Source organism: Silene latifolia, chromosome 4 (assembly GCF_048544455.1).
Source record: "Silene latifolia isolate original U9 population chromosome 4, ASM4854445v1, whole genome shotgun sequence".
Lineage (NCBI taxonomy): Eukaryota > Viridiplantae > Streptophyta > Magnoliopsida > Caryophyllales > Caryophyllaceae > Silene > Silene latifolia.
In genome coordinates, this window is record NC_133529.1 from 1185658 (window position 1) to 1198856 (window position 13199).

The window sequence follows — 13199 nt, forward strand, 5'->3', positions numbered from 1 at the left end:
AGGTATAAAAATTCTTTTTTTTTTATTTCATTGGATTATGCATAATTAGGTTATTATTGCTCAAAATTAGTTGGGTTTTCTTTCCCTTTATTAGGTTACGATTGTGTCTTAAATTCTTGGAATTCTTATTGTTCGTTTAGGGTTTTCTTTGCAATTTATAATTTTTCTACTCTACTCTCAACATATATGCCTCCTAAAAAGGTGGTTCCGGTGACGGTGAAAGTTACTGATAAAATCAAATACAATTATCTTTACCGAAAGCGAGGTTGGGGATCGGGAATCAACAAACCTACAAGGACTTTTGTACCACGAATCATGTCTGCAAAACAAACACTGACCCTCACCCGAAAGTAATCACCACTTATACCGAATTCTTGTAATTCCATGTGTGTAGTTTCTATTTAGTTGGTTTTCTTTCCCTGTTATTAATTAGATTACGATTGCATAAAATTGTTTCTTAAAATCAAGTCTTCGGAATCTGCCATTGTTAGTGTTTCCAGTTAATTACAGTATAATCACAATCTAAACATTCCGTTATTGTTATTGTTGACAATTAATTACGATCCCTCAAAATGAATTAGGGCTATAACTCGATCCCCTTTTATGATTCCTCAAAATTCTTGCTTATAAGTCAAATTCTTGAAATTCCCTCTTATTGTTCGTCTAGTATATTGGCACAATGCATTCACATTTGCCACGATTTACATTATTCTGCCACAACTATTTTATTATTAGTCTCTTATATAATTCATTTTTTAAACTTGCTATCGTTAGCAGATTTAGAGAAAAAGAATTTTACATCGGATATCGGATGTATTACATCAGACTCCATATATATTTGAGTTTTTGTGTATTTTTTTCGAGTTTTATAAAGTTTAAAAGTTACATATTAGTTTTTTAACGCCAAAACTCAATTTTTTCTGAACTTATATTGTAATGTTTTAAAGTTATTTGTATTTTTTTAGTTTTATGTTTAAAAGAAAGAACTCAAAAACTTTCTAATAAAACTCATAATTTTTAAAACAAAATTCAAAATTTGTATCTTAACGATCAAAAACTATCATCTGATGTATTTGTATTGTCCACTTACTATTAATTTTACTACAGTAAGTTGATCATACATCTGATGTAGTACATCACATCAGATGTTATAGTTTTTGAGCATTAAGATAAAGTTTTTGAGTTTTAATTTGAAAATTTTTAGTTTTATTATAAAAATTTTGAGTTCATTTACTTAAAACATTAATCTCAAAAAATTACATTATAACTCAAAAAAATTACATATAAGCTCAGAAAAACTTGATTTATGACATCGTAAAACTAAAATGTAATTTATAAATTCTATAGAATTGAAACAAAATACACAAAAACAAAAAAAGTCATTAAATGAAGTATGAGATAGTACATCTGATGTACATTGTTTTTTTCTCATTTTACTAGGGCGGTCAACTCTAATAAACCATGTCATTGTACACAACTAGTTCATGTACTGGTTTTCTTACCTAAAAAAAAATAAAAAAAAAAAAAAAAAAAAAAAAAAAAAAAAAAAAAAAAAACTAGTTCATGTACTTTAATTATGACATGGGGACTTAGATTTTTAGATATATCTAATAAATCATGTCATTGTACTCCCTAATTAATACTCCCTCCTATTCTAAATAACCCTCCCTATTCAAGGGGGGCACAAGAATTAAGGAAGGGAGTATTAAATGGTAAAGTATTTGTGTGGGGGTAGGAGATTGGAGAGAGGGAAGGTATTGTGTGATTAAAATAAGTATTGTTGTGGGGTAAGGTGATTAAAATAAGATAAAGTATGGGTATTGTGGGGTATTGTTGTGGGGTGAGGTGATTAAAATAAATATAAAAGTTTGACAAATAAGGAAATAGGGAGAGTATTGTGAATTGACGAAAAAGGAAATAGGGAGGGTTATTTAGAATAGGAGGGAGTATATTTTTTTTTATTTCACTTAGATTATGTTCTACAGACCAATTATTAGATAATCAGTGGACCAAATTGAAATTGAAGGATCAAATTGCCATCAAAGACAATCCTAAAATAGAAAGGTAAACAATTGATTGAAACACCTTAAAACGGAATAAGTAAACAAATGATCGAGACAAATGGAGTACATTTTTTCGTTAATTTACTCTAAATGATGACACGACATTATATTCCGGTGTCTAAAGAATTTCACGTATATAATAAACTCGGTGATAACCAATTGAGCTTAGTGTGGTAGCTGAGCACCTCATCCCTTACTCATGAGATCATGAGCTTGATCCTTAAACTTCTTTGGCAAACACGGACGAGAGAATTATACACGGTTGACAACTGTGGAAAAAAATTTAAAATAAAAAAATAAAAAAAAATAAACCCAGATCCTTCCTCGTTAAGGCACAAGGCTCACACTGACCAGGAATTTCAAGCAAACACTTCTACCATTCCATAAATCTTCTCTAATTAAGAACCATCAATAATTCATAATTAATCAAACATTTTTCTTCTGGGAACAAAACCTAATTAAAATTTCTAATTTATAAATTTTTAAATGGGACAACAAAATTCAAAAGATGAATTGATTTATCAACAAGTAATTGAAGGAAATGTTGATACAATTAAAGCTCTTTCAACTCAAGGAGCTCGTCTTGAGGTAATTATAATAATATTATTATATGAAAGATTGAATTTTTTTTAGTGTAATCTTTATTATTTTGATTATATTTTTGTGGGTTTCATTAATAATTTTGTGGGTTTGTTTTGTTTTTGATTTTTGTATAGTGGATTGATAAAGAAGGGAAAACTCCATTAATTGTGGCTTCCATGGATCCTAGGTTGTATATTGTTGCTAAAGTTCTTATTGAATTGGGTGCTAATGTTAATGCGTATCGTCCTGGTAAGCTTCGTTTCTTATGCATAAGACGGTCTTACACAAGTATTTGTATTTTGTAAGACGGGTTAATGAATCCGTTTTACAAAATTTTTGTATAAAACGGTTTTACAAGTGACGAAACTCCTGTCTATATTTGCATGTACTCTCCCGTTTCACTCATTTGCGACCTTCTTTTTTATTCACTGAGAGGAGTGTTTTAATTAAAGGTAAATAAATGATTGGGACGAAGTGACGGAGGGAGTAGTTGCTGAATGCTTATTACATTTTTGTTATACAATGATGAAATGGTTTTGAGCCATTAGTATATTTGTATTGAGATTGATATAAGCTCAATTTTGGTGAAATGATGTTTTTCTTGTTGTTAGACGTTGTCGAGTGCGAGTGAATGAGTGAATTCAAGATTGAATGAACCTTCAGCAGCTACAATAACCGAGTTTTAGCTTGGACATGATTTTCAAAGTTATAGCTTTGCTTGTAGATTACGGTTTGTTGAAAGAGTGTATACTGTTAAGGATTTGAGCCTAATAGTGACTCGGTTTAGTAATTTCTTTGCCAATCTTAAGAGTTTCCATTTGCGTGTTAGGGCGTCATGCAGGAACACCGTTGCATCATGCTGCAAAAAGAGGTCTTGACAGCACTGTTAAGTTGCTCCTCTCACACGGAGGTAAATTTGTTGTTTCATAGATTGTCTTAGTTGTATCTTGGGTGGGTTATTTTTGAACATTTTGCATTTGGTAACGAAATAATACTGTAAATTTTTAGCGAACCCTTTTGTGAGAAATGATGATTGTCAAACACCATTGGATGTGGCTAGAGTGAAGGGGCATTGTAATGTCGTCCGTGCAATTGAGGTACAGTTATATATTTACTTTTACCAAGTACTCATAATAGGTTCGAAAGTTAAAAGATTCATTCCTAACTATGTTTTGCTTCTTATCCTCTCCCTATTTTCCCTATTATTCTGTTCCCCTTACCCTCAGGCTCACGTCTCTTATTTCTCTGGAGATATGCGCGAGATTACAGCTGTGCCTGGCATTCTTGAATCATTGGTTCCTCAAAGGCTATCAAGAAAGAGGTCAAAGTAAGATTCTCCTCAACCTTATTTACATTTTTCATATAGAGGTATACTTCCCTTCTTGCTCGAAAAGACGAAAATGTATATCTTCTTTCTGTCAATCCCGAGTTTTTGAAATCTAAAAGAATTTTATGAGAACACCCTTGAGAAGTAGCTGGACATAGACGTGGAGGGGATGAAGATGATGACCTTTTTTGTGTTAATTTTAATTTCTGAATCATTATTTTACTTATCATGGACAGTTTCAAATGATGATTCATGTCAGCCGATCTCAAGTCATTTTTTTGATGATGGTTGTCATTTGTTAGTGCATTAAAATTAGCAATGTTGAGGGTTTGTGTCATTCGTTTGTGACAAGGAAGAGTTTGGGTGATTTATTTCTTCTTCTTCCTCTCTGCTTTACAGGAAGTGCTGGGCGGTGGTTGTTCCTTGCAACTTGCCAACCCCAAACAAGCCTCCGAAACTAGAACTCGCACTTTATAATAGTCCCCAGGTATGCTACAGAACTCATAGCTGAAAATCTGTGATATAGTATGAGGGCCAAAGATTGTAATCTTGTTTTGAGTTGCTGCGCTCTAGAAATTTGCTACTCTGTTGTTCTCCTTATGTAGTTCTCTCATCTTTTTGCGAATCAACATGAGAGTAGGTTCTTCCTCGACTCCTTGTCATGTTGTAGGCAAAGCAAAAGCCTTCTACTGTACAGACCTTTCACGAGTCGACTTTTCCTGTGTACATATATTCCGTTCAGTGGAACAAGGGAGAAAGTTTCTTTGGATAAACTTGCTTAGCTATTCTTTTGAATTATGGCCTTAAGAGGGGCGTTCGGCTTTTCTATGTGGCATAGAGTAGTTTATCTTGCTTCCTCAAGATATTTTTAAAGGGTTTCTTTTCTAGGATTGCGTATTATTGATGCTATATATATCTAGAAGACTCCCTTGTTGTGTTGCTATTCCTTTGATCTCCTTTTATTTCGATTAAATACAAGCACGTGTCTTTAGCATTCATTTTGTATAGTTTATTCATGTAAGGACTTCGTGCATCAAATTTCTGAGAAAAGTCGTAATAAAAGATAAATTTTGTGATGAGCAGGATCCACAGCCTCATACTGTCATTGCTCTATGGAAGTGTCAAATTGCAGAACCAAAATTTCAGGAGCCAGATCCTGCCTTGGTCATTGTCAACGAGTCCAGTGGTAACATCATTACTTATAATTTCCAAGCAATTTCTTCTCTTTTCCTGCATTTCAATTGCTTTTCTACTTTTGCCGCAAATTTTATGATTCCCTTAGAGCTTGTCAATTGTCAGAGAGTTCATACCTATTCGGTTATCGGGGCTTTTTTTTAGCTTATAGAATTGAAAGATATGCAGAGCATTTGAATGAATTGTGTCTATTCTACAAAGTCCTTTTTCGCTTGTTTTATTCTCCCAATCACCTCTTCTCCCTCTGATATCTCTAAAAGATGTTCAGTCTCCTTTTTCAGGAACTCGTTATAAATTTGTTTCTGCCATCGAGGGAGACCGGCGGCAATTCACTCAGCTATACAAAGCCTGTAAAGGGTTTCTTGAGGTATTTTACTCTTTGACGTGGTTTACTTTTAGGAGGTCATTGCCATCTAATTTTCTCAAGGTACCCCCTGTGCGACACTCTGACATGGAAATGGGCATGGCATATAACTTCATGTTGAGCCAAAACATGATTTATTTTATTATTTTATTTATTTTTATTTTTAAGTAGTCATGTTCGCCTAACTCGGATACTTCTAGCCGAGGTCTAAGTAGCATAACTTGCATAAAAGTTATTGTTATGTCGCTGGGGTTGGGGGTGGTTGGCCTGATAATTTCCCTAAATTGGGCATCTCCCAACTTTTAATTTTGGTGGTGTGAAGGGACCACAAGCGCAGTTTTGATGCCGACAACATTTCAAACCTCCGTCATGAGTACGAGTGTACGACTGCTTCGGGAGTTTACCACCTAAACTAACCGTCATTTGCCCAACTTTAGAACAAAATACGAAAACGTTATATTCACTGTTTAATTTTCTTTGATCATCATCAAAATTCAAAACAATGCACAACCTCTAATCTCATAGACTAAAACCAGTATTCATGCCTCATATAGGAACTGATCACTTTTGACATCATTTCATTTAATAGCATAGTATACCACATGCTTAAAAGATGTATTTCTTTTTATGGGTTCAAACTGTATTATAGAATTTTTATAAGAATTATATTACATCAAAATGGATTCAAACTGTACATTCTTTTTATTTATTTGGTACTCCTAGTTTAGGATTTTGCAACACCGGTCATGACCGATTACTAAGGTTTTGAAGGTCACAAATTCTCATATGAGACGGACAGATGGTTCCATGATAACACTATATAATGTTGCTGTTAATGGGTAATTGGATGGGGATTTCAGTTGAATTTGGCTGGTCTTGTATATTTTGAGGTAGCATCGGCCGCATTTACGATGAATGACCAAGATTAGACCATGACGACCTGTTTTAGAATTTAGACTCGGACCCATATTTTATATGATGCCATAAACTTTCATAATTCGACTCATCAAACAATATCTATTGTGAATTATACAGGTTACGCCTCCGCCTTTACAGTCCCAGGATGCAGCTCTCCCTTTGCCAGATGCAGTAGTTCCTCTAGTCTCTAACGCCCAACCAAGCCTCCCGACAGACACTACAAATGGATGGGGTGATGTTTCTAGTAATACTACTACTCACAATGGACGGGGCCCTGGTTCAATGAGTGGCCCACCAATCTCAAAGGCAAGCACCAGTGGATGGACCGATCAACCCGCTACTACAGACGAGTATAATGGGTGGGGCCCTAGTGCCAGTCCCGCCATCCACGATGTTAATCGACCACATCCCGTCTCTGCTGTCCCGTCAGCACCTCCTTTGCCGGGTGATATTCTAGATGAAGGCCCCATCCATTATCCTGAAATCGACTCGACGCCCGTCGGTCCTGCACCTCAACCTCAAGGCGAAACAAGTACCGGCAACAAAGGGAATGGTAAAAGCGAGGAGGGTTCTTGTGTTATATGTTGGGATGCCCCGGTTGAGGGGGCATGCATTCCGTGTGGTCATATGGCTGGTTGCATGTCTTGCTTGACAGAAATTAGAACCAATAAGGGAGAATGTCCAGTCTGTCGAGCTAAGATTGATCAGGTTATAAGAGTTTACGCGGTTTAACTCCGTCTAAGTGATAGTCACACTTTTCTGGTTTTTGCCTCGTCTCTCAGATGGTCACGGGATCAGGGAGGTTAAGTGTAGGTGCACCTTTAGTGCCAGCAAAGTACGAGTTTTTTCATCGATCCATGTGAATCTGTAAGATCGATGGGTCATATTATAGTATTATACCGATAGTTTGTAAACCTTTTTTTTCCCCTAAGAGGGCCACAGTGAAATTGATGTAGAAAGGCCTCGACATTAATCACATTATATGTCAACAACTCGAGAACAATAAACCATACTTGGTGAAATTCATCAAGTGCCGGTCATCGATGTAAATGAAAAGCCTCGACATCAGTCTCCGACCAAAAACACATATATCATACTAATGTTGAAGGTTAAGAGGAAATCAGCAGCATCCAAAGTCGAAACGCTTATCTATAATTTATAAAAAAACCCGAGAAATGTCCAATAGATAAGCAACGATTCATCGATCAAACTTTTACTTGAGCGCAGCGCACTTGTATGGATGATAATAAAAACGAAAGCGTGGCCGGGCGTGTTGATTTAATTACTTACCAGGTTTAACCAAGCAAGTTATTCAGGATTTGTCCATAAGCTGCATCATTGGTAATATTCACTTAAAATCACTGAAAAAATAAGAAACATGTAAGTTTTATCAGTAAGATAACTTTTTATTACAAAATGGTGACATTTATCTCGTCTTAGGGTAGACTAACTACACCCACAATATGTTTGACACAACATTTGGATGTTAATATAAGCCTAGAATGCTAAGCCAAAGAATGAAATCGGAAAAGAGAGCAAATAAATACCTTGAAGAGCATGAGGAAGTAGAATAGAAGTGTGCTCCAAAACTCGACAAGAGCCCTCAGTGATATCAGACTCAAGAACTACAAACTCGTTTGGGGGTAATTTGCTACTTTCCCCATAATTTTTCCTCTTACTTTCATTTTCCCTTTACTTTTATGAATAAATTTAGTACGGTTAAATATTTGGACAAAAAAATCTCAACCGGTGTAAAGTATGGTCTCATATTTGACGGTGTTTCTTTACCAACATCCCAATGAGCCGAAAACCCACCTCTAAATTTAGGCTCTAACCCTAAACGCACCTCTAACCATAAACTGAGATTAAACGGCAGCCGACGACGATAGTGACCGGCGAAGACGACGACCAGCAAGAAGGATAAATGATAAATCCCTCTTTTTTTATTCCTATTTCGAATCCATCAATTATTTAGTAAGTATGATTTTAATCTTTTTATTGTTTTTAATTGAATTGAATCTCATACGAATTTGCTATTCAGTTTTCTATTCAAACGAATTTGCCCTTAAATTAGTACTCTATTAATTTGCTATTCAATTGATATTAATTTGCTCTTAATTTCATATGTTTCATCTGATTTTACTGATGATGATTTGTCCAAGAGTGTGCTAGTTAATGAATGAATGCTTTAAACTTTGATAGTGGGTTTGCTGCAGTTATTGGGGTTGTGTAAGGTGGATTAAGGGTGGTGGTAGTGGAAGAAGATTAACTCTTAATTAAGGCGTTAACTTTTATCAAGAGCCTCACCCTACCACATTTGAAGACCATCTCAATCAAAGCTTTAAGGTTATGATCGACTAAATCAGTTAATCAGTGATCATATATCTTATATCTTGGGCCATTGAAATTAAGAAACCGTTGCTTAGGAATTAGAAGATGAGTTTTTTAATTCTAAATTTCCAATTAAAGAAGAAAAGAGTTGGGAATTCGGGTCTTAGAAAAAAAAAGGAGGGTAGTTAGTCAGGGTGAGAAATTAGAAAAGCATTGCTTCGTTTTTACTAAATTAGATTTTTATTCTTTTCCTACCACTATTATTATTTTAAAACTCTGAACAATAGGCCCCTTTCTAGCTTGGGCCCTAGGCCGCCGCCCCTCTAGACGACCCTCAGAACCGGGCCTGATTGTATGGGGGACTGTTAGATGATTGTACGCGGTCATATAGTGAAACAATGGCAAACTTAGTTGGTCGCATTCAGACTTTTTTGCAACTGATTGGTAGTGACTTGTATGCTTAGGTTGGGTGATCATGAATAGCATTGAACATAGGGAGATCAGCAATAGTAGAGGTAAGCGGCCTGATAGAGATGAAGAAGAGGATGATGAAGATGGGGATAATGATATGGCTGCATGGGAAAGAACATATGCTGATGAGAGATCGTGGGAATCATTGCAAGAAGATGAATCTGGACTTCTTCAGGCTATTGATAATACGTCACTCTATCATGCACAATATCGTCGAAGACTTCGTGCCATCTCATCTGCCTTAACTGCCACTCGGATTCAGAAAGGGTTGATCCGCTATTTATATATTGTCATGGACTTTTCAAGGGTAATTGATTACTTTGCAATTATGCATTATTCTGATCATAGTTGCTTATGTTCCATTGCTAGTTGTTTCTCTTAAACTTCTTTTTTCAAAAAGGTTTATTTGAATTGCATTTATGCTGATACGGTTTCCCTGATAAGTGAGTGTTTAGAACACGGCACTTCTATCAGCAGTTATTGGATCTGTTCTTGGCTTTAGAATGGTTTTCTGACGTTGAGATTTGAGAGGCTGGCCACAAATATAATGTTTACATGGCTTGCTTGCTTGTGGTGCTTCTAAGGGATATGATTCGTATATATTCACGAGTTCCTTTGAGGACTACTCACAGTTAATGTTAGACTAGCATTTTGTATCCATCACTCAGATTCAGTTTGATTCTGTATTTTCTTATTTGTTTTGCTTTCAAATCAAATTCATAAAATATCTTTTGATAGAAATAAATATTGTTATACACACTTAAAATAATTAATCATGAGCCCAAAGGAGCTTCTTCGATCCAAGCTTTAATGGGCTCGCTCAAACTGGGACAACCTAGGCTCAGGATCAGCTTTGAGCTTGGTTTGACCGAGCTCAGCCAATCTTTGATTGAACTGGTTGCGAGGGAACTTCTAGCAGGCTCAGTTCACTTTCACTCATATTACTGACATCTTTCTAAGCTTCTGTGTCATATAGCTGTAACTGCAAATTTTTATTCTCAGGCAGGATCAGAGATGGATTTTCGACCAAGCAGAATGGCTGTTGTTGCCAAACATGTCGAGGCTTTCATCCGCGAGTTTTTTGACCAGAACCCACTTAGTCAAATAGGTCTTGTTATGATTAAAGATGGTGTTGCAGACTACTTAACAGAGATGGGCGGAAGTCCTGAGTCTCATATTAAGGCATTGATGAGGAAATTGGAGTGTTCAGGAGAGGCATCTTTACAGAATGCTCTAGAACTTGTTCATGAAAATCTGAATCTAATTCCATCATACGGTCATCGTGAAGCTTTGATTGTGTATTCAGCTCTTAGTACTTGTGATCCAGGGGATGTAATGGAGACCATTAAAAAATGTAAGAAGTCTAAAATTAGGTGTTCAATAGTGGGACTTTCAGCAGAAATGTTTATATGCAAACATATATGCCAAGAAACTGGTGGATCGTACTCTGTTGCCCTTGATGAGGTAAGTTTGCGTTTGGAAAAGTGTCGGAAATCAAATTTTATTCTGATAGAATCGAAGCTGGAGTGTGTTTATTCTGCCTAAAGAATCTTATTACTTGGTTTCCTTTCTTGCAGTCTCATCTGAAGGAATTGTTACTGGAACATGCACCACCTCCTCCGGCCATTGCAGAATATGCAATTGCTAACTTGATCAAGATGGGTTTTCCTCAAAGAGCAGCAGAAGGTATTGTCTCAATTTGTGTATGTCATAAAGAGGCTAAGGTCGGAGGTGGATACACTTGTCCAAGATGCAAAGCACGTGTCTGTGAGTTGCCAACAGAATGTCGTATATGCGGTTTGACTCTTGTTTCTTCTCCCCATTTGGCGAGGTCATATCACCACTTGTTCCCAGTAACACCATTTGATGAAGTTTCCTTCTCAAATAAAGATCTTGGTGGACAGAGATTACCACAAAAGTGTTTTGGTTGCATGCAAAATCTCAAAAATCCTGGTATGCATCTATAAGCAATTTTTATTTATTTTTTCATTTGGTAATGTTGTTGGTCTATAGTAATAGTACTTGTGTTTTCTGTTCGCGGTAAATATCTCCGTAAAAATTACGCTAAAAGCAGGTGGTAGGGCATCTGTGAGTTGTGACTTATGAATTGTGATTCGTTAGAAAAATATGTGCTAGAACTTGAAAAATACCTACGGAACAAGATGACAAGTCTCTGTTTAAAAAGTGTAACTTACTGGATCTGAGGCAATGTCATAAGCTAAGTGATTGAAGTTGTTGGACATATGAATTGAAGATGAAGAGTGAAAGTTTATGGAGAAGCTATAACTTGAAAAAGGGGAGTAATTGTGCGCATTTGAGGTGATAAGATACGCCTTTATAGGTGCACCCCTTTTCCCTAATTATTTCACATCACAAAACTTCTTGTGGGTATAGTAATTTAATTCCGGTTGGATCATAAAGTTGTATTTGCTAAAATGACAATGTTTTTCTACCATAATACTACCATCAAAGTTTTTGCTTCTCATTGCAGATCTAATCCATCTTCATGCTTGAGTAGGATATATCACTCTTTTCAAGCTTGTTAAGTTGGTACGGGGTAGCGTTTCTTTAGGAGGGTTCTTAATTTGGTTATTTGGTAATATGCAGGGACGAGTATCAGTTTCTGTGTTACTTGCCCCAAATGCAAAAAGTACTTTTGCCTCGATTGTGACATATACATTCATGAAAGTTTACATAATTGCCCTGGATGTGAGAGTTTACGGCATTCTACTTCCATGAAAGTTGGTGTGGCGTGAAAGAACACTATAGGCCTTCTCCTGAATGGGGATGAAGAGATTTCTTAATCAAGTGCTGCACAATGTCATTAGTCTCATAAGAAGTGGTTCAGGTCTCACTAGATGTAATTTAGTATCTTCAACAACGGCCAAAGGTATGTCGTTCAACTTTGAGCAATGGGGAGTTAATTTGACATGTCGAAGGTATGTCTGTTTTAGTGTTTTGTTCACACAATTAGGTAATAGATAGTTTCTCACACGGTCTTTGTTACAGAATATTTATTAGTTTGTGTTTCTTTTCATTTTAATTATTATAATATCAATTTTGAGTTTTCAATGGAGCCTAAGATATCCTATTTTCTTCGTCATTCAATGCAATTTTCATTACTGGTCATCCAAAAACACAAGATAAGTTCAAGTAGTACTGTAATCAGTACCAAACATTTTCATAATCGACCCATATGGAGGGTAAGGGTGAATACTTTTAAAGTACTTCATACTAACTAGTTTCACTCCACGGTGTTAATACTTAATAGAGTTTATAGATAACCGGGTAAAGCAAGGTTATTGTCAAAACAAGTCGGGTACATGATTAAGACACATAAACAAACTGACGTAATGGGATAATACCAAAGTAGTTTGTTACTCCGTAAATATTAGAAATGGAGGTTCATACCTGTAATTTAGTCTAGAATTAAAATTGTTACTATTATTTGTTAATAGTGTAAACGGGAGTCACTATGTATCCGTTTTGACCATTACCCAGTACAAGGGTAAGACCACGTACGTACGTCTAACTCTTGTATCCCGGCCTTAGGCAAGATCTCATGAAGCAATAAGGTAATGTTGTTTGGCCGACATAGCCTATTTTTTTAAAGAACTAGCAATTTGACATTCCGCTAGCCCAAAATCCTTACTTCACGCTCGTTATTTGAGGCTGAAATCGAACAGGTTGATTCCTGAAATGAGCTCGGACGCACCATTGAAAAATAGGGAGAAAAAGAAACAGGTTCCAGTACGACCTTCCGAACGGCTGAAATTGAAGTATATAATACACGGTTTTTCGGGATTCCGGAGTCCCGGAATAAAATTCTCCGGAAATCACATAGAAAGTTCCCCGGGTCAGATAAAGCGACCACGCAAAGTTTGAGCACAAACGGAAGACATTTGGGGGTGCCGGTGTGCCACAAACCAGCATTCGCCGAAACTCGGAT

General features: G+C 36.1%; 2 protein-coding genes across 4 annotated transcripts; both read left to right on the top strand.

Annotated features, from left to right (window-relative positions):
- Window positions 1-2317: 2317 nt before the first annotated feature.
- Window positions 2318-7409, top strand: LOC141652479 (putative E3 ubiquitin-protein ligase XBOS34). The gene is made up of 9 exons (XM_074459979.1): window positions 2318-2651; window positions 2780-2894; window positions 3475-3555; window positions 3654-3742; window positions 3872-3972; window positions 4372-4459; window positions 5056-5158; window positions 5448-5533; window positions 6566-7409. The coding sequence occupies exons 1-9, from the start codon at window positions 2550-2552 to the stop codon at window positions 7178-7180; spliced, it is 1380 nt and encodes a 459-aa protein (XP_074316080.1). The 5' UTR covers window positions 2318-2549; the 3' UTR covers window positions 7181-7409.
- An 800-nt stretch (window positions 7410-8209) lies between these two features.
- LOC141652480 (general transcription factor IIH subunit 2-like) lies at window positions 8210-12322 on the top strand. Of its 3 annotated transcripts, none has more exons than XM_074459981.1 (5): window positions 8210-8426; window positions 9244-9557; window positions 10253-10714; window positions 10828-11203; window positions 11858-12322. In XM_074459981.1, exons 2-5 carry the CDS (start codon window positions 9255-9257, stop codon window positions 12004-12006), a joined length of 1290 nt encoding a protein of 429 aa, XP_074316082.1. In that variant the 5' UTR covers window positions 8210-8426; window positions 9244-9254; the 3' UTR covers window positions 12007-12322. The 3 variants fall into 3 exon arrangements, with proteins under 3 accessions (XP_074316082.1, XP_074316081.1, XP_074316083.1); XM_074459980.1 differs by having other exon boundaries at window positions 8211-8422; XM_074459982.1 differs by lacking the exon at window positions 11858-12322 and adding an exon at window positions 11742-11779 and having other exon boundaries at window positions 8211-8422.
- Window positions 12323-13199: the final 877 nt, after the last annotated feature.